This window comes from Cygnus olor, chromosome 10 (assembly GCF_009769625.2).
Source record: "Cygnus olor isolate bCygOlo1 chromosome 10, bCygOlo1.pri.v2, whole genome shotgun sequence".
Lineage (NCBI taxonomy): Eukaryota > Metazoa > Chordata > Aves > Anseriformes > Anatidae > Cygnus > Cygnus olor.
The window spans coordinates 22,291,658-22,312,268 of record NC_049178.1 but is presented as its reverse complement, the minus strand read 5'-3'; the positions used below and the strand labels follow the sequence as shown (position 1 = coordinate 22,312,268).

The 20,611-nt window shown below is 40.8% G+C and overlaps 2 protein-coding genes across 52 annotated transcripts in view; one reads left to right on the top strand and one right to left on the bottom strand.

Annotated features, from left to right (window-relative positions):
* Positions 1–20,611, top strand: part of LOC121075289 — a 57,450-nt gene that overhangs the window by 601 nt on the left and 36,238 nt on the right. For 13 of the 50 annotated variants that reach the window (XR_005822853.1, XR_005822851.1, XR_005822876.1 and 10 more), the window contains one exon: positions 6,707–6,848. The exons of 5 other annotated variants lie outside the window; for them this stretch is intronic. Coding sequence is in view for 19 of the 45 variants with exons in the window: in XM_040568377.1 (XP_040424311.1) it covers positions 6,707–6,848 (142 nt within the window). In the remaining 26 variants the exon portion in view is untranslated. 32 more of the 50 variants (XR_005822877.1, XR_005822866.1, XR_005822865.1 and 29 more) reach the window with 25 other exon arrangements.
* TRH (thyrotropin releasing hormone) lies at positions 7,612–19,301 on the bottom strand. Of its 2 annotated transcripts, XM_040568358.1 has the most exons (3): positions 13,009–19,301; positions 11,769–11,986; positions 7,612–10,558 (listed from the first exon to the last, which is right to left on the bottom strand). In XM_040568358.1, exons 2-3 carry the CDS (start codon positions 11,962–11,964, stop codon positions 9,972–9,974), a joined length of 783 nt encoding a protein of 260 aa, XP_040424292.1. In that variant the 5' UTR covers positions 11,965–11,986; positions 13,009–19,301; the 3' UTR covers positions 7,612–9,971. The 2 variants fall into 2 exon arrangements, with proteins under 2 accessions (XP_040424292.1, XP_040424291.1); XM_040568357.1 differs by having other exon boundaries at positions 11,769–19,301.

The following is a 20,611-nucleotide window of genomic DNA, read 5'->3' as shown; positions in this document are numbered from 1 at the left end:
GGCCGGGGACGAGGGAGGCGGCCGCGGGCCGGGCGGGGGGCGGGGCCCGGCGGAGGCCGCGCTGCCGGGCGCCGAGCTGTCGATGCGGGCGGCGGCCGCCCCCTGCCCGCGGCGGGGCGCCCCGGGGCTGTGGCGCGCGGGGCCGGCGGCGATGGCGGTGGCAGCGCTGTGCGCGGAGCGGGCCGGGCCGGGCCGGGCCCGCGGGGCGCAGCCGCCTGACAGAGGACGAGGCGGGGCAGGAGCGGCGGCGGGCGCCGAGCACCCCCGCAGCCCGGCCGTCCGCGAGCTGCAGAGCCCGCGGCGTCCGCTAGACCGGCACGCGGGTGCGTGGGGCCCGGGCCGCGCCCCGCGGAGCGCCCCGCGCCAGCCGCCCTTCTGCCGGCGGCCGGAGCGCGTTGTACCTCGGGTCCTCGCCCCGCGGCGTGCCGGCACGAGGAGCGGTGCCGCTGACGTGACAGGCCTGAGGCCCGCTCCTTCCGTCGTCAGAGTTGGTCAAAAGGAAGCGTTGGACGCGGGTACGCCGCGGCGCCGGGCGGCGCGCTTCTCGGGGCTGTAAGTGCAGCGCAGGAATCCCACCGCTGCTTGTCTTTGCCACCTGAGCAATCGTGTAAATCAACGACAAATCCTTTTAAATATCCCCTTTCTGATGCTAGTTTCTGTTGAATCTCAACTGGCAGAAATCTGTGCCGTCCCGCGTTCTCCAGTGTGCGGAGGAAATCATAGGAGGGTGTAATTTTGCTTCTGCTTCACCTGTTAGAATTACAGGTTTGGAGACAGAGATTTTCTTACGTGTCAATGCTCGTTATACTCAAGCCCTGCCTGCCTGTTTTGGGTGGATTGTCACAGCTAATGTCCCCCAGTCTCATGCTCAAAGTTTGGCTGTTTAAACTGTTCTCAACAAGGGTCGTAGAGGGGGGTGTACTTTCGAAGGCATAAGTTACAACTAGGTGCTGGACTACTCCTAAGGACTTCAAATCTAAGCTAAAAGATATCAGGTGGTTCCAGATAGGGTAAGTGATTCATCTGCAAACTGTTTTAGTATCTATTTTAAATTTTTTCACATTTGTGCAGCCTGGTCATTGTGGGCCGACTATTACGTGACCACCGTCAGCACCCTGTCACATTATTAATGAATTTGACCTGTTTTGTATTTATAATTCCACCATCCAGCAAAGCATTGTAGGAAATCAAAGTCTTAAAACTGAACTGATTTAACCACAAGAGTAATTGAATGATATAAATAGTCAAACTCATTGAACTTTTACATATACAGCTTCCTGTTAAGAATTGTTATACTCTACTTTTCAAAACTATGCAGTCATGATTCAGTTATGAACAGAGAAACAGGCAACTGTGCAAATAATGAGGGCTGTGAGATGTGTGCTTGGATGGGAGGAAATGGGTAGAGAAGGGTGATGGTGGAAATAAGTTAAAAAGATAAGAGTAGATGCAGGACTTGTGATGGTGTGTCTTTAGGCATTTCTGTTTGCTTGTTCCTGGTGTGTGTGTTTTGTTCTTGTAATCAGAAGTGTGGCTCTCTAACGTGGATGTAAGGAAGGGACAAGAAAAGGGGTAGGGGGAGAACAGAAGAAGTGGCTGTCACTAGATGGCAGAACAAGCTTGGCTGAGAGCAACTGAGGAGCTGCTGCGGGCCTTTGCAGTGGATTTTACAGCACATAGGGCTGCTTAGCCATTTGTTTTACTTTTTTTTTTTTCTCTCCCCTCTTGCAGCACGCAGGATAGTCCTGCCTGTGAGCCATAGGGCCCTCATGACCGTGGCAGCTCCATCCTCTCCTGTTCTGTCATTCAGAAGTAGTAAGAGTCAGGTAGAAGGAAGAGGGACACTGTTCTGAACAGCAAGCTCTTTCCTTAAATCTGCTTTTCTCTGTAGCGTCAGTAATTGCTCATTTTCAGCAGGGTGGTTTTAAAAGCTCCATAAAGAGGTAAATGCAGTGAGTAAAGTCCAATAGCCTAATGTTGGATTAAATAGTACAGTGAGAAGGACTGTTACAGCAAGTCGTGATGAGGATGACAACATTCTGGGATGTGCACTACAAATCAAACATTGCACTCACTGAATCTTTAGTTAGTTAACTGTGTTCTTTTGCATGTTCTGCCTTTGACTACAGACCATGACAGAGCATTTCACCAAATGAGTCTTTCTGAACTACAGATAAAACACCAAATTTTGTCCGTCGTTTTTGAAAAGAGAAATTTCATTCGACATTTTGAAACAAAAATGCTATTTATTTGCATATTTCTGAAGATAAATTGTCTTTAGCACTTTCTAAGGAACTCACTCACCACTAAGTGATTGATCTAATATCATTTGGAACTTTAGGAGAGTATGAGACTCTGACAGAGAATCTCTCATAAGGTGTCTCTCAGGGAGAGTTACAGAAGCAACAGATAAAGTTAGCATGCCAGATGTAGCGATATGTTGAGTGGTGTCCATTCCCAAAGCAAAATCTGGACTTATGTATCCCTGTTAAAGTGGTGGGAAATAATCTAGGTTTGTGCTGATGTCAATGAGAATAAAATGTAGCTGCTTGTTGCTTGCTCAGACTCATAACACTTTGCCAGGCAGAGGGTGTTGACAGAATGGGAAAATCTAGGTCGGCCTAAAACAATCCAGTTTACACTACTAAAAGAAAATAAAACATTTATTTGTGCTCATCCAGCTAGTTGCAATAAGGAGATGGTGATGGGGAACAATGATCTGAAAGGTATCTGGGGACAAATTAAACCTTACTGAAATGCTACAGGTGCTGTGGCTTATTTGTGAACCAATGTAAAAGAGCTATGACACAGGAAAGGAATGTGTTCTAAAGACTTGCTCAAGAAGCAGAGTCAGAAGTCAGACACTACTTCCTCATTCCTGCCATTGGAATGTAAAAACTCAGCCTGCAAAACCCCACTGCCATTACGTACCTCCTCCTACCCTGACACACTCAAAGTCCTTAGAAAACACTGATTAACTAAGTTGAAAAATATGTTTGTGAGCTGTTGTAATACATAAAACTGAATTTTAGGACTCAGTCGGGTGCTAACTTGGTAGTTGCTACTAATATACAAGAGTAGAGACTTTTGTGGGGATAGAATTGAGAAGATGGAAACTCTCAGTCCTGTAGCCATAGTACAGTCCTGTCAGAAATGTATTACAGTTAGGCTCACTTATGCTCTTAAACTTCTTTTAGTAACCTTAGTGGCATTTGGAATGTAAAAGAATGGAAATTGATCCCAGCAAAAGAGTGGTAAGCGTAGACTAGAAGTAATTCTTAATAATACCTGTCTGCTTCTCAAGGAATGCAGTGGAACATCTATGCACAAATAAAGCTTATTCATTGGGAAAAAAAAGAAAACAAAACAAAAAAAAGAAAAATAAGCATTGAGTTCAATATAGAGTTAGGGTGGAAGCAAAGAGTAGAAAATAAGAATGTTCTTCCTAAATTTTCCCTAAACTAAACAATTACTTAATCTAAATAAATGCTGTTTTGAAATTGACCTACATTTGATTTTGTAATTTAATGATAAACTTAAAAAAATAATAATTTTAAATCTTCTAAAATTGAAACAGGTAACACAGATTTTTTTCCAGTAACCCAAAATGATCACAGTTTGTTAGTTTTTGATTATAGGTGGATGCCAACCAACATTTTCTGTAGTTTTTGTTCAGAGTACTAAAAAAATTGTGTATTTGTCACTTTTAATGAAACTCATACATTCAATATACTCAATCTGCTTATAGTAAACAAATACATAGATACAAAGCAAAGTTGTTTAATTAGTCTGCCTAGAGAAGATAGAAGAAGCTACATTTCCATGCCAAAACTATGGTTTTCCTGTGTTTGCAGACTCATCAATCAAAATTGACAGTATGATTTGTAAGAGCTGCAGCTGACAACTTTTTGAATCCCATTTGTCTGATATGCCTATTAACTGCTTCAGTACCAGCAGGACAGCAATCTAAACAAATTCATCTGCGCCCTTACAGCAGAAGAACCTGGCATATTGGTCCTGGGTATAGTGGAATGTCACCACTTTTAAATATAGTAGTTGAATTATAAAGAGGAGAGGAAGATTCAAAATTCCCACATGTTCACATTTTATTTAGTGTTGTAACTATAGGATCTGTACACACCATCATGCCTAGGTTGTGCTCAGGATTCATTTCAGATTTCAAGCAGACCCATATTTGGTTGCATCTCATGTCTTCTTTTTCCCCTACAAGGTTGCTTGTACAACAGTCAATTGCCATCCTAGCAGCATGTCTAAAATCAATAAGCAGAATACCCTCTATCTACCCCCTTGTTTCACAGAAGGAGGAGGCTGCTTGGCAGAGAATGATTTGTGGTTCTTTTGCAGGGCTGTAGTTTGTATCATCTTCATCACAACCTGCTTGTTCAAAGACCTTCTTCTAATGGTGTGTTTGCTTTTTGTCTTGACTGCTTTGGCTCTGAGAACCTTTCATAATGTCTGATTATGTTTTTCATTTGTCTTGGCTTTTCTTTTTCCTCCTCTCTCTTTACAGTAGCTTATTCAGGCACCCCGTAGATCGGTACCAGTTTCAGAATCAAGAGGGAACTGATGCTGGAAACGTATGCTTCTCTGTGAACATTAGTTAAAGCAACAATCGTATTTCAGGCATCCTTTTCAAAGCAGGTCACTTTCCCTTTTTTTTCCCATTCGTTATCTGACATTTTCCATATTCCTGTCAGCTATTAAAGTGTCTATACTGAATCATACTCAGTTGCATCTGGGTAGCATATCCATTACAGACAGCAGATGGCAATAAACTAACTTCCTCTGATATGGCAAATTGGATCCTGGTTTACCTCCATCACATTTTGCAACAGTATTTCTGTGTTTTCCAGATTTTCCCTCTCCCCAGTTCCTGTGCACATGAGAAGGCACAGTTTCATGGGCTGCGAGTGAAGGAGGAGGGCGTCCTCTGAGTCACTGAATGCTTCTCTGTCAGGGTGTCTGCGATGCTGCTTGCTTGTCTGGATCTCTAGCTGCCAGTTCAAACCACAGCGGCTGAAAGGAACTCTAGAGCTGTCTCTGCCTTTTGGCTAGGATCAATCCATTAGATTAGTGTCTGATGCCCCCCTCTGTCAGGGACCTACATCATGCTCTAGCATGCCAATGTAATCTGTGATCTAATAAGATTTTGTTTCTCATTTACCTCCCTCCAAAGCCTTCATCTCGTGTAGGCCCCTCGCTACAAGAAGGACATGGAGGTGCTCGAGAGAGTCCAGAGAAGGGCAACGAAGCTGGTGAGGGGTCTGGAGAACAAGTCTTACGAGGAGCGGCTGAGGGAGCTGGGGTTGTTTAGCCTGGAGAAGAGGAGGCTCAGGGGAGACCTCATCGCTCTCTATAGGTACCTTAAAGGAGGCTGTAGAGAGGTGGGGGTTGGTCTATTCTCCCATGTGCCTGGTGACAGGACGAGGGGGAATGGGCTAAAGTTGCGCCAGGGGAGGTTTAGGTTGGATATTAGGAAGAACTTCTTTACCGAAAGGGTTATTAGGCATTGGAATGGGCTGCCCAGGGAGGTGGTTGAGTCGCCATCCCTGGAGGTCTTTAAAAGACGTTTAGATGTAGCCCTTAGTGATATGGTTTAGTGGAGGACTTGTTAGTGTTAGGGCAGAGGTTGGACTAGATGATCTTGGAGGTCTCTTCCAACCTAGACGATTCTGTGATTCTGTGATAGGCAGACAACGCGAGTTGGCAGATAATTGACAAATATCCCTTTCTTTGTTTCCTTCTTAGGGCTTTTAAGCTGCAGTGGTTTCATCAAGGAAAACAAAATACAAATATCTTCACACAGCTCTAAAAGTAATCTCAAGGCCAGCAGATAACTTGGTGTTCTCAAGGAATTTTCTCAGTTGTTTTTACCAAAGGTCTCTGTGCTCAACTCAAATCCTTCCTCGTTACCCTGTAGGAGTGGCCTTCACATTGTTCACGTTGGGAGGGAAGTGGGACTTCTGCACTCCAGTGAATGTAGTCTGCACATCCATTTCCCCAAAACAAAGATTGTCCCCCTTGCATCTCTTCTGTCATGTCTCTGTTCAGCCTAGACTCACCTCTCCTTCCGTGCTTCCCTTCCACTTGACTGTTTTTGATCACAGTTTTTATTTATAGTGGTGTCCTGACAGATACTTTAAAATTGCAGTTGGACATTTAATGTTAACTGAGTGAGTTACCAGGCAAGCAGTGACTCTACTTCAGCTGTGGTGGTGATGTTTTTAAACTTTCTCCAACTGAGAGTCATTAAAAGTAGCAATAAAGGGGTTTGTTGAAGCCATATGTCCCTCGGAAAGACTCAGCACATGCTAATTAGAGTGGTTTAGCAAAGAGATCAAGGCTGGTAAGTGTGTGGGAGGGGGCACAGAGCAGTAGTGGTGAGAGGAGTTGAAAATTGCAGGAAATGTTAATTATGCAGCTTATTCCCTTCACCTTTCCCCTACCTTTGAAAACAAACCTCATTTTGAAGACACTTGTGTAAGGTGTTGTTTAGGAATCAAATTCCCTTATGTCTTAATAGCTGGTAATATACCAGAAATGTGAAATTGATGTAGAATAAACAAAGAACTCATCTATGCAGCATTGTTGTAATCCCAATTAGATCTGGAAATAAGAATTTGCATGCCTGTGGTGCCAGATTAGGGCCAGTGCATAGCTTTGATTTTTTGTTGTCTATATCCAGGTTCTGCAGAAGACGAGGGATATTTTTCCACTGACCCTTGTGATCTTTGGACCAAGTCTGTTACTTGCTGTTGTTCCCCAAGGGCTCACAGACAGGCAGTGCGCTCAGGGGGCTTTTCCACTTGGAGGCAGAATCAGAACGTGTAAGTACATTTACACGTGTGCCTGAACAAAGCTGGTAACACATAAATATTTGCATAGATGTTAAATTCTAATAAAAGGTGACAGTGAAGGGAAGGTATAAAATAAAAATAAGGTTATGTGAGATGTGCAGTTAGCAAATTCTTATTTTATAAATAAGTAGTACATATCTGTGTAGTTTCTGTTGCTAAGGGATTGTGCTGTATTTGCCATTCAAAGAAGCAAAGCATTCCAGTGCAGAAGCTTCTTCTTTTCTGGCTAGTCAAAATGAAATGCTATAGGCCTAGACCCTGGATGAGCTTGACAGCTCTGTAAATACTCAAGCACTCAGAACCTAAAATATAGCTGATAGAAAAAATAGACTTACATAAAATTGGTTGTGCTAGCTCTCACTGGCCACATGGAGAGGATGGCACATGCCTTCCTTTTTAGTAAGTGGTTGGTTTATTGATAATAAAGTTATTCTGAGAATTAGCAGTAACTGAACACAATGAACCAGCTGGTTTTGCTGCACATTAACTACTTTGACCTGGGCAGTTGTGCTTCTCTCTCTGCCCCAACCCTGGCTTTCTTGTAGCAGTTCCAGCAGCATCCTTGTCTTGCAGGAACCGTGTTGTGTTTTTGCTGTTGCCTGTATTTATCCACTTGGTAATCCTTTTCTTTTCTTTTCTTTTCTTTTCTTTTCTTTTCTTTTCTTTTCTTTTCTTTTCTTTTCTTTTCTTTTCTTTTCTTTTCTTTTCTTTTCTTTTCTTTTCTTTTCTTTTCTTTTCTCCTTATGTTGGACATTTTATAGCAAGTGTTGGTAGTCTTGTGTAGTACTACTGATCTTTAAGAAGCATCAATTCATTGCAGGAAATGGTATATGAAATGGTAATCTTTAGAGAAATCTTTTTTTTCATTTGTGAAATGAAACCTGAGCATTTTAGAAAGCACTGTATAGAGAAAACTTACTGAAGGAATTTGGAGTGTACAGAATGTTACTAGCTACCTCTTCTGAGGATTTGTTCAGCACTTTTTAATTAGAAAACCCCTGTCAATAGAAGAGGTCTGCCAGATGTCACATACATTGAACAGTACGTTCTCTCCAAAGTTAGAAATTGTTTGACAGACCAAGTTGAGTGTTGATCAACCTGGGAGCATCTATCTTCCGTCAAACTTGCTGAGATCGTTAATTATTCTTCCTTAGGGTAATTAAGTCATATGGAGGAATTACCAAAGGACGTGCTCTGAGGCAGAGAGTGGGGAAACAACCGTTTTTAGAAAGAACACTCAAGGCACATAACATGTTTTGATGGTATTGAGAAAGGTGAATATGAATGGAAAACGTACTCATTTGTTAAAAAAAAAAAACATTCTAGTGAAATATTGACACGCTCTAACTTCTTTGGGTGTACAAGAAATGATGTGACCAACTCTCTGCACTCTGTAAATGTGCATTAACTGCAAGAATCAGTAGATCTTGTGTTTAGATGTGAACAGGAAATCGGACTTCTATTTTTGTTCTCTCTACTGCCAGTACAGTGAACGGAGTATGTACCTCACGTAATGGTGTCTTTCTCTGACAGTAGAAACCTTGAATAAAACACACAAAAGATTTCTGTGTTTGCAGCCCATGTAACAGTGCAGGCCCATGTAGAAGTATTTTAATTTTGTATAAATTGTTTATACAATTCTGTGTGTTTCTATGTGTGTGTGTGCAAACATAGTAATCAATCACATCCAGTAGAGCTTAGCTACAGCAAAGCCATCCAGCAAGCATACAGCACAAGACTGGTGAAATTATTTTTTTCTTCTTCAGTGACTTGCATGTCTGCATGTCTTGCTATATGTTGCACAAGATTATGGAATTGAGAAGGTTTGAGCAGGTAGATCAGTCAACCTTTCTTCCTTTGTTTAAAATAAGTCTGCCTCAAACTTAAGCCACGTTTTGCTTGCCAAGATCATTCTCAAACAATAGAAGTTCCCAGTGAGCTAGGCGATAGGGTTTAGCCCAGATCTTTGTACTTGCGTATCATACAGGTAGAAGATTAAAAAAGGGAATATATCTATATGCAAATCACCCTTCCACTTCAGTAGCAAACCAGTTTTAGATATAAACATGGGCTGACCAGCATGCAAAAACTTTCCACTGAAAAATATCCCTGGTTGTTCATTTATTTTTGTTTAGCTTGGGTTGGTTTTAAGTTTTTCACTTTGTTACAGTATGTTTTGCACCACCAGTAAGGACACCCAGAGTTTACAATTGATGTTTATTGAACCATTCATATCAAATAAATACTTTTGGGAGTCTGACCACAGAAAGGAAAAGCATTCCTTTGAGAGGGGAAAAATCAGAAATCTGTACCCGAAGAAAAGATAGATATCAGAAAGAAAATTTGTTTCAATTTTAAACGTCTAAGGAGAAGGCATGATTTCAAGGGGAGTGACTGAAATGTGGACACACCAGGGTGGGAGTTCTAGTTTGGGGTGTACACAGCAAAGTTCACAGCTTGGGTTGAGTTGCTCTGGGATGCGTTAACCCTTTGCACTATGCAGCCTCCTAGATGAAATGATTTTTTGGTGCAGTTCCAAGTCAAAGTATGAAGCCAGTCATCTAATCTTTTGCACTTGGAACAGTCCCTATCTCTGTTCAGTGCTTACTGTCTAGATAGATTGTAGTGCACAAGGTCTCATTAATGTATCATTTAGAATTGAAAACCTACTCAATTTCATTTTGAAATAATTTGCATGTTACTCTTTTTTCTTCCAATTCATGTACTGATTTCACTGACGTGAGAGGAAGCCGTGCAATTATTCTTCTTGAGTAGCAGCTGAACAGATATTAAAGATCCTGTTTAAGACCGTGCGTAGGATTATTCTTGGGTCTAGGACCATAAGGAACAGAGCACTCTTAACTTCACAAAGTGGGGGAGTTGAAGACTGTCAGTACTTGCCTGGGCCATTCAACTGATTGCTTCTGTTCCATTACTTTAAGTGTGTGACAAAGCCATTAGCTTAAATGGGGACACTCACTCACTGGAAGGTAGTGCAGAGGTCAGCAGCAGGAAGCCAAAAGGGAGTGAACAGAATTTTTTAGTGTTCTGGCAATTTACTTCACCAAATGCAAATGATACACAATTACTTTCTCATTCCTCTGTTTCACTCTCCCATGTTGATCTCCTTCCTGGGTGCTGACGTTTTTCTTCTACCCTGTCTTTGCTAAAATTTTCTGGTAAATCAACCCACAAGCTGCCTTTGTTACAGGTGGAGGACTCCTGAAGGTCACAGGGACCTGCATAATCTGGGTTGTCAGTATCCCAGTGCCTTTTTCCAGGGTGCTGGCGTTTCTCCCCATCATGGTCACTTAGGTCTAGCTCATCATTCCAGCCTCTCTTGCTAGGATGCTGATGTTTATGCATCAGATACCCTCTCTCTGGTTGCTGTCTTTTGGATAACCCATTCAAGTAAGTTAGCTGTGCGCTAGAGATGTCAGCATATTGGTCCCACGGTGACCTACTGCCAGGATGCTGTTGCTTTTTCAGCTCCAGATAGCCGACAAGGTCGTCTTCTACCTCCCTTTTCCCTGGATGCTGCCTCTTCTGAATGTCTCCGTAAGATGCTTCTTCCTTGACATCTCTTTTTCCAGGATGCTGTCTCTTTTCCAGGTCGCTTATGTATCTTTTTCCAGGGTGTTGTCTTTTGGAAAGCCATTCTGGCAGAGGGGCATTTAATTCTGTCCAAGGGAAGAATAATGTTAATGAACCCCCATAATCCTCTCTAAAGAAATGTGAATTTGTGGAGTTCTAAAGTGCAGATCATAACCTTATGCTCATTATACCCATTTATTTGCACTGGTAACTGTGTTGTCTTGAATTTGATTACTCTAGATGGCCTCTGTCAAAACAATTCTGGCACTTTTTTTTTTTTCCAAGGGTAGATTGATATATTAGGAACTAGGTGCAAACCAAGTGGGAAGACATGCAGTGACAAAGTGTAATGTGTTGGTTGATTTAGACTTCCCAGAACCAAGTCAGATTCAGGTAAAGGTGTAGCAGGGTGAATAAAAGATGCTGGGTAGACGGAAGAAATCAGCTGCAGTACCTGGGAGCAGGGAGGAGCTGGATACAGCATGAGATAGAGAAAGGGCAGGGTTGAAACACAGGTAGAAGCAGGAATGTGGACGTTTGAATGCCAGCTCAGTATTTCCAACAGCCATAACTCTATTAGTATCTCTTACTTATTCTTAAGCTCTGCTTAGTATTTCATGTCTTAGATTGACGTGGCCAGCTCTCAGCATTCATGTGAGGAAGGAGGAATTCCTTTTCTATGGGGCCCTTAGGGCCAGCTCCTCTGCCCGCTCTGCGTTTTTGTTGGTGGCAGGCCCCTATGTGCTGCCATAGTCTCCAAGTGTGATCTGCTTCCACTGCTGTGACTGGTGGGAGCAGAGCATCTGCGAGCTGTCAGGAGGGGAGTGGCACTAGGACAGCCTCTACATTCCCAGCCACGCGTGGAAAAGCCCACCTCTGTTGGGGTGTAGAAGCCAGAAGGTTGAGGTAGAAGGTGAATGGGAGCACTCCCACCTGCAATTAGCATTAAATACAGGGTCCAAAACTGCAGAATGTCCTCCCATATGTCCTCTTGGAGCTTCCCTAGGAAAGTACTTGCCAGACAGGCAGATGTTCTGTGACAGGCTTCTACCTTTTTTTATGCAGCATCTTACTCAGTGATGGTGTGGCATTGCCTAAGCTAGGAGATAGTAGAGAAGAAAGCGCCTTTTGAGAACTGCGCCAGTATATTACAGCAGATGGTCTATCCTTCCCTTTACCGTAGTTGGAGTAATAAATATATACATTAGAACCTGGGAAGTAAATACATTGGACCTAATAATCTCAGCCAAGAAATACACCAGCATCACCAGAGGGATGTACCAGTATTACATATACCTTTATTCATCTCTTCTTTCTTTTCAGCTTTCTTGAGGACAGACTGAAGGATGAGGCTTTCAGATCTCTGCAGGATGTCATCCAGGGGACTTCTTCCCATGTTCTCACTTGCTTCTGGAAGGGGCTGCCCCCCATTGAGGCAAACACTGGATAAGGTCAGGCAGAGGAGTAGCAGTGGCAGCTGGATAGACAGCATTGTGAGACAGGGGTTCCTGCAACTTCCGTGGGAGAGAGAACAACAGGGGAGGAGGATGGAGCAAAAGAATTCTAACAATAATAGCCATATTGCCAGACACTGAGCAAGAAATACGGCATTGCTGTAGGGATTGAAGTCTCTTACGAAGGTCCCTTCTTATTTCTGTTACAGACCTCTCAGTTTAATTTATATTCTTCAGAGAATCTGTAAATTCTTCATAATTGAGACCAAGTACTCATTCATTTTTTCAGGCAGTATAAATATGAGCATTTCAAACACCTAACTTCATGATATACAGATGATTTGGAAAACCAGTGATTTTGCTCTGCCTTTTGCCAAGAGCCAAAAATAATTCCCCTATTGAACCCAGTATTAACTGTTGCCTACATGAGGTACACACATGTAAACCTGCACTAACAATCTCCAACAGGCCATTTCTTTTGCCAAGGGTTTATTTTAAAATAATGTGGTTTACAACACTTCCATTCCACCTTCAGTAAAAGTCCAACTTTAACAGCCAGGCTTTAAATATCTATTTCTATATATTTAAGGTACTTGTGTGTGTTTGTATTTGCCCATATAAGAAGATAGCTATGCTGTGTTAGTTAGGGAGATTTCTTGCATTGTGAAAGCACCTAACATCTTTTGCAGAAACAATAATAATTGTATCCTCTATTACCACTTGCCTAGATAGCAAATGTTTTTCTATTTCTACCAGCTAACACTGGAATTCCTAAAGCACTTGCCACTGATTTATTTTCCAGTAAGCAGACTTCCTTCAATAGAATGGAATATATCTTTAATATTACTATAGCAATCATTTAGCTTAGTTACATCCTAAGAACATAAAAGAAATACACAATGTTAACAAGTTCTGTGCATTTTTAAAATAGATGAGCATATTATCATATTGGCAGGTTTCTACCACCTCTGATAAAGTCCTTGTATAACAGCCTTAAGAATATCACATAGGCTATTTGGCTTAGAGCAATCTTTAGAAGGAAAGTTAGAATCAGCTAAAAAGGAAATGATTTAATAACTTACCTGGTTTGTAGTTTCAGATTTTTGCTAGATGCATCTGGCAAGAGATTGCAAACAGCTTTAAAGGATTGAACACATCTGAGCTTTGAAGTTGCCCTTTTTCTGCTACAGACACATGCAGTATCCAATAGAACTGTTGCTAAATTCTCTTTGGATGGCTTGTGTTGCCGTACTTATACTGTACTGCCTCTGGACCCTTTATGCAAATAGCTGTGAGGTAATGTAGGTGATGTGTTTTTTTATTTATTTATTTTTTTATTGATGTCAGAGATCTGCATTTTGAATGCACTTTAAAACTGTGATAGTTATTTGCTGACTTCCTTATATCCTTACTGGACTCCTAAACCTGCTGTTTTTTCCATTCTCCAAAGAGATTGTGTTGAATTTTATGTAAACCAGCAGAGAGAAAAGAAGTTGTTTTTATTTTTTTTCTGCATAATAAAAAGAAGCTTGTGTATCTTCTGTTAAGCAAATACTGTGGAGTAAATGCAAAGAGAGAGGTAATTTATCAAGCTAAGGAAGAAAATTTAAAAATGTAATGGATTATGTTTAAATAAGTTTATACAATGGGTTCTTTTTCTGAATAACACTAAACAGTTTCTGTCTCAGAATTCCATATCTTCTTGGCATAGATTTTCCATAAACAGTATAGTAGAATACAGGTACGTAGTGTTAGATATGAAAACATGTTGCTGCTTTATGCTTCAAAAAGCATTATGCTATTGTAACTGGAAATAAGGCTCCCTCTTTAACCTATCTAAGATGTTCTTCCATGCAGTACTACTAAAAACAGATCATGCAGGAGGTACAGATAAAGGGCTAGTGATTCTTTGGTAATCTTAGTGATGACAATGTTTAGGACTAAAACTGAAGTAAGGATTGCTTACAGTATTGAAGCAACGCAGGCTTCAGCTCACTTGTTGTTACTACATGGAAAGTTTCAACCAAGAGAAGTCAACATTTTTCTTCTTCCCATTGTCACAAACACAAAACCACCTTTGTATGTCCTCATCACTGCCATCGAAGTGTCTGAGTTAAAATTTGTCTTCAGCAGTAAGTAATGACAAAGCCTAACAAACCCTCACCTTGAGAACACCTTTGGTAGGACACTGGCATTTTAGTACCTCTCTAGGGTGCTGTGTCACAACCTGAGACGCAGGGCATTTTGGTGATACTGTTAAAAGCACTGCATTTAAAAGTGGATCCATTATACTTACAGGTAATGTGGATCTTCACGTGGCCTGTAAGATTGCCTCCACTGCTACTCCAGTTAATTTTAAGTTGACTCTTGCTGGCCTGTGGAGCAAATTCATGCAGGGCATCTTCTCTGATGCGTAAAGAAGGGGTAAAAATCTCCAAATCTCTCTTTCCTTTCTGTTGTCCAGGATTTGTATCTCTTGCACCATTTCAGCTATGTTTTGGGCAACAAATACTGGGCATAGGTGAAGAAAGGCACCATTTTACATCTGAACAGATAATGGAAATGCTCCATAGAATTAAAAAGGGATGAAGTTAGTTGTTTTGTTATCAAAGTGACTTACTACCCATCTGAATTTAACAAAAAATGGTCACCTTGCGGAGCTTTTTCCCCTACCCCATTCAACTTTATGTGACGGACCAGAAAATACACAAGAAGAGCCTTGTTTCAGTTCTTTGTGAAATAAAAGCTGACTTTCTTGGAGTGACTTTAGTGGAATGCAGCTATTACCTCAGCCTTCTGCCGTGAGAATGTCATCTCTTGAATTTTGTCTTAATATCTCAGGAAGAATGTATCAGATATCGTATATAGATGTGCCTTTTGATATTAATTACCCTGATATAATTTGAGAATAGTCATGGATGTCAGTGTACTTGTTCCAGATTTGCTAAAGGGTTAGAGATTGGGGCTTACAACATTTTAACTGTATTTCTAACAATTATATCGAAAATGGAATCTATTTTACTTGTTTGGATTTCTATGGGAGCTCGAGACATCATGCACTATATGTGCAGAACACATCTGCGGCTTTATGAGGGTGTTGTCCTTGCCAATCTAAGAACATGCTGATACTGTTTTCCTTAGCACACATCCAGGCTAAAGATCTGCAAGGCAATCAGATTCAAAGATCAGTCCACAAATTACTCCAGCTGACCAGTAAACAATGGACAACTAATAGTCCCTAATCCAAAACAAAGATCCCTGTAAAGACAGTTCCTATGTGTTTTTAGTTTTAAGCAGTGCACTAGGGCTTTCAAGGAATTTAAAGAATAATGGAAAGTGCTTTAAATATCTTCACTAATACCAGAATTGCATGTTTAACAAACCAGTACCTGTCTCTGTCATAGTCCCCGATTTGTCCTAACAAAATGCCTAATCCAGGGTCCACTGAAATCAGCCAAATTTTTCCTTTAATTTTACTATGGCTAGCCTTAGAATTTGTCTCTCTCTGATTCGTAATGATTCATATATTGAATTGAATTTTAAAAAATCCTCTTGCCCTTTGAAGCATGGCTCTTGAAAAAAGATAGATGGGAAAAACAAGTTTAAATAGCTGAAACACTTTCATATATACAAAGCCATATAGTAATATTAATTCAAGGAACAGCTAAGAATCTGATATTAAAAATAGCCTCCCATATGAATGTATTTCATCTTAGCACTGAGTGAATGAGTCAGATTTCACTTGTGGTAAGGCAGTTGACATACTGAATTTCTTGGCTACCAGGAAATGATAGGATTGCTAAGACTTGCACTTTGGAAGAGTGCAATTTAATAAACCTTCACTTGACACATATCTCCAGTGTGAAAATCCTTACAAAGTCTGAGTTGGAAATAATTCTTAGCATGCAGTTCTCCCTCCAGTCTGAAATTAATCTGGACAGCATAGGATGCTTGCATATGTAGCTCAAGCTTAGGTACAGCAGGAGCTGTTCCTCGCAGAGACCTTTTATAGATTCTCTTAATGCACATGCAGCAATTAGACATGCATGTGCATGGTCTAACGCACGAGATGCAGTCATTGCCCAGTCTGCCACCTAACCCTAGGTTATTTTCTTTGTAAGACTGTCCACCCATCGAAAACTGAACAGTGTCCCCTGAATTTCTCTGGACAAGCTGACAGGTCTTGTTCTCCATTACAGTATTTCTACCATAATCAAATACTAATGCCATAGATTTGGGAGCTGCTATTGCATCAGTCACTGTGAGCCTCATAAGGGGTGACATTCACTTTGCACTAGCTGCCTGGCATTTCCTGGGTGTAATAACTCCTTATGGTCTCTTATGATACCATACCTGAGTTTAAAAAACTAATTTAATGGGCTATAAATTAAAGTGGGCATAGATGGAATGAGAACTGCATTTTTAAACGTCTTTCAAAAAGTGAAACAGAACAGTAAAGTTGTTAAGAATTCTGTTGCTAGCTCCCTACAAGGCTTTCTTGATAAGCTGTTAAGCCAAGCATGCCTTCTAAATTAAAAAAAAATAAAAAATTACAACACGGATGTTTTCATCATGTGTTTGAAGACTTCAGTAATTCTGAATAGTTTTTTAATGTCACTTTGTTACAGTTTTTTCTTCACTTAATCACATTTTCTCGATGCTTTTTAACATAAAAGATTTGGAACGAATTAAGCATTGTGACTAGCATCTGTCACATAAGAGTTTATTCTTGCTGTCTCTTTCCCAAGGCAAGAAGTGTGTGATGTAAATTGGCTTGTTTGTCAGGACTTTTTAAAAAGTAGTTTGCACGAATAGCTAGGTTCACACATACTAATGTATGTATGAAGAAGGAAGGCCAAAAATTTATCTTGCCCTTGGAGCAAAAGGTGGGGTTTGTACTGATTATGTTCCAATGGAATTTTTCCTTGAGTCTTGGGCCAATGCCTTAACCCCAATGGGATGTTCTTTTACCTGCACAGTCCATCAGGCATCTGGGAGCAGTCAGGAAGCTCTAGTGTCAATGGATTTGAGCAGTCCTCTTAATCCTTACACTGTGGGTGTTGCATCTTTAACAGCCATGTTTGAAAGCTGCTGTCAAAACTAAATTGATTTTTTTTTTCAGGCAAGATGTATTTACAAAGCATTTCAGTTTTGAACAAGCATTTTCTGACAGAAACTTGTTTCTGTGGTACATCCCCAACGAGCTATCGCACATGGGATGTTTTTAAGCTTTCAGCTGCAGCCTTCTAAGTCACAAGTAGAGGCATAGATTTGCAAGACAGGCAATATCTTCCATCCCATAATCTCTGTACTAACAGTTGACAAAACAATACCCCCCATCCCAGACAAAGCTAGTGTCACTCTGGTTAAAATGTTGTCCAGCTATCATCCAGTTCAGTTTAGCATTCACAATTTATCAGAGAAGTATAAGGTGACTTGGTTACTGCATTTATGTCCTTGTACATGGGGAGGATAACAGGGGGGCGATTTCTGCCTTTATGCTAGTAAAAGCATAAGAAGAACTAGTACCTGGAAACTGAGGTTAAACGAATTGAATTCAGATTCCTTGCTATGATGGTAATTAGACAGGGAAGTAATTTTCCATATATAGCCTTGGTATTGCTTGGAGATTTAGAAATTAAATTATTTTTCTTTTGGCAGGTCAAATGTTTTACTAAGACTGTTTCCGTTTAGGGACGGTTTTGTTTTCCTCTGAGAATGCAAGAATCTTGGTGGCAGAGAACAGAGCTTCTGCTCTGTGGGCCAGGATCATCAGGGCATATCAGAAACAAATGCCTTGCAGCAGGACTGAGATCACTGTTTCCCCAGCACAAAGCTCTGCACTCTGAGAACATAAACGCTTCAGTCCAACAAAAAATTTTAGATCTGATTGAAAGTATCTGGGTGAAACCTGATGAGATTAGATTTACATAATGATCCTTTCTGGCCCAAGACTCTGAAAGCAGAAACTGCCCAGCAATGAACAGCTACGTTCTGAGACTGCAATGTCATTTTCATAAGTGTGCTTAGAAACAGCAATAATACAAAGAGAATATTGAAGTGAGTAGAAAGAGTTTTGTAGATGTGCGTGTCTGGCTACAGTAGCAACTTGATTATTTGATTTCAGATTCATAAATGAGCAGGGCATCTCCAAAGAAGGGTGTTTTTTTTGTTGGTTTTTTTTTGTCTGTCTGTCCATCCCCCCCAGGTGTTCTACGTGGCATAAAAAAGCATGTAAATCCCTCATTCCAGCAGGCAGGGTCTAGGAATTCCCTTTCTTTTAGGAATACCCTCTGTGCCGGAATGAACAGGTGTACAATCTGATTCTAGGACAGAAATCCTACAGTATTTCCTGTACTGTCTAGGGATTCCTTTCCCCCAGGAGAAAACTCAAAGGGAAGGCTTTCTGAGTATTTCAGATCCAAAAGCCAGGCTCAGTTGAATTATACAAAGTGATATTTGAAGAAGAGTACAAGTCTGTATATCCATTTGATAACTGTAATTTCATAAAAAGAAGTTCCTTTCTCCACTGATGGAAACTGAATGTCAAAAATTATTCAGGGAAGCCCGTAAAGTCAGTCTGTTTTTATTAAAATATTTTTCTTGACACTTTTTGAGCTGAGGACTCCCTTTAGAGAACAAAGGGATTAAACCCGGTGTTCCAACTACATTTCCATGCAAAGCTTCTCAGTAGGTTCAAAATTATATCCACAGTACAATGGCCAGGACTGCCGGACAGTTTTGGACTGATTTGACTTACATTTGGACTGATCTAGAAAGCATAATGAATTTAGTAGAGCTTTAATGCGTTGTTTAAAGGAAGAAAGTTAAATTTAAGCACCTCAAAGGATCTTTTGTTTCATGAACAAAGCCTTTTCCCGATTTCACAGCCGGAAATCTCTTTTTGGTATGTTCCTTGTTTTTTAGTGTTTGTTGCTTCTTTTTTTTTTTTAATTTGGCCAAGATTTTTCGGTTTTGTTTTGTTTTCCCTGCAGGTGACTTTTTCTATTTAAACGATTTCTGGAGGTTTATTTCATAAGTGTTAATGTCCTTTCATCCCACTCAGTGCACAGTTACACATGACACTGTGAGTTGAATTCATGGGTACAAGGGAGAGTTTCTTTTCTTATACTCCAGAACTGCACTCTAAGCTGTATTTTGCTGTCTGTCACAAGCCCACTGACACCCCAGACTTGCCCAGAGTCTGTGTCAGCATAGGGTTTTGCTCCCAGTACATGTGCATGTCTGGTTTCTAGAATTGCGCAAAGATGTACAAGTACCACATTTCATACCTAAATACAGCATTTCAGCACCAGTGCAATCCTCAACCCCCTTGTTCAACTGCTGTCTTTTATCGCAGGTCTTTTAAGTCCCCTGAGGTTCTCCATCAACTCTACTGATGAATTTCCTTATTTTATAAAAATACTCAAGGAGACACCAACTTCTGAAAGGGCTTCCAAATGGAGAAACCAAGAGACAGAAACTCCTTCAAACCCAAAGCAGATCCTGACATCCTAGTTGTGAGATTTGAGGTTTGTGTCCCTCTTCTCTCCAACTTTCTTGTTGGTTGGATTGCTGCACACAATGTGTGCTGCACACACTCCCCACATGTGTGCAGGAGCATTGGTCCTCTACCCGTGCTGAGTACTTGCCCAGCTCAGTGTCAGTGTTCCTAGCAGTTAGATCTAGCAATGGGCACGTGGCTGTCCATTGATCCCTAAGAAGCTATTGAAGGCGAGGAATGAGAAAATCTGCTGCTAATCCAAGTCTGATGTCTATTCTAAATAATATAAATACTCATGTTTTGTGCTATTGGTCAGCTATGACAGTCTGGAGTTAAGCAGAGATTCTCCATGGCAGATTTTTGCAAAATGTATGTTTGGGACATTTTTGCATCTTCCTTTGGACACCTTGGTCTGGTCACAGTCAGAAATGAAGTACGTTAGTCTTGTTTAGTACAGTCATCCCTTTAGAGATCCTGAAATGTAGAAGTTGCTATGGAAACTGTTCTTTTATTGAACTACAAGATAAAAAGATGTTGTGTGAAATTAATGTACCAACTACCAGTGCATTTGTTACCAGTTTCATTGAGAGGTGCTAAACGTTTAAGTGGCTTGTCCTAGGTCACACAGCTATAGTGGTAATGGCAGAAAAAGAGACCAGAATCTATTGACTTGTTCCAATCGCTTAGCATTCCCTTATTAAAACAGACTTTTTTTATGCATCGTAAGTCACACATCATTCGTATTTAACATATTGCCTGCAAGACATCTGTATATAGGCTGAGAGAAATACTTCCACTGGCTATTTAAAGCACCCCATTAATTTTTATTAAGTACACATTGTCACTGGGACTGTAGTTTCTAACTTCCTATCTCTTTAAACTGTATCCTCTGGGTTATTTTCTGAATTGTACTTCTTGCATGCCTGCAAGTCCAGGCTGTTCTGTCCATCCTCCTATTTTTAAGTGTTGTAAATTAAGAATGACTTGATTGCTAACAGAAGTGAGGGGCAAATGAGCTTTTTTGTTTTCTCAGGAAAATGCACAGCTTATTTAGATCACTCCTCCCAGTTTGTTCCTTGAACTAACCAGGAAGAAAATGAAGGGGATGCATATCATTAACAGTGGACATTTCTGTTCCGATGTGATCCTTTTAAAATGCAGCTTTTCATGCAACAGAATAT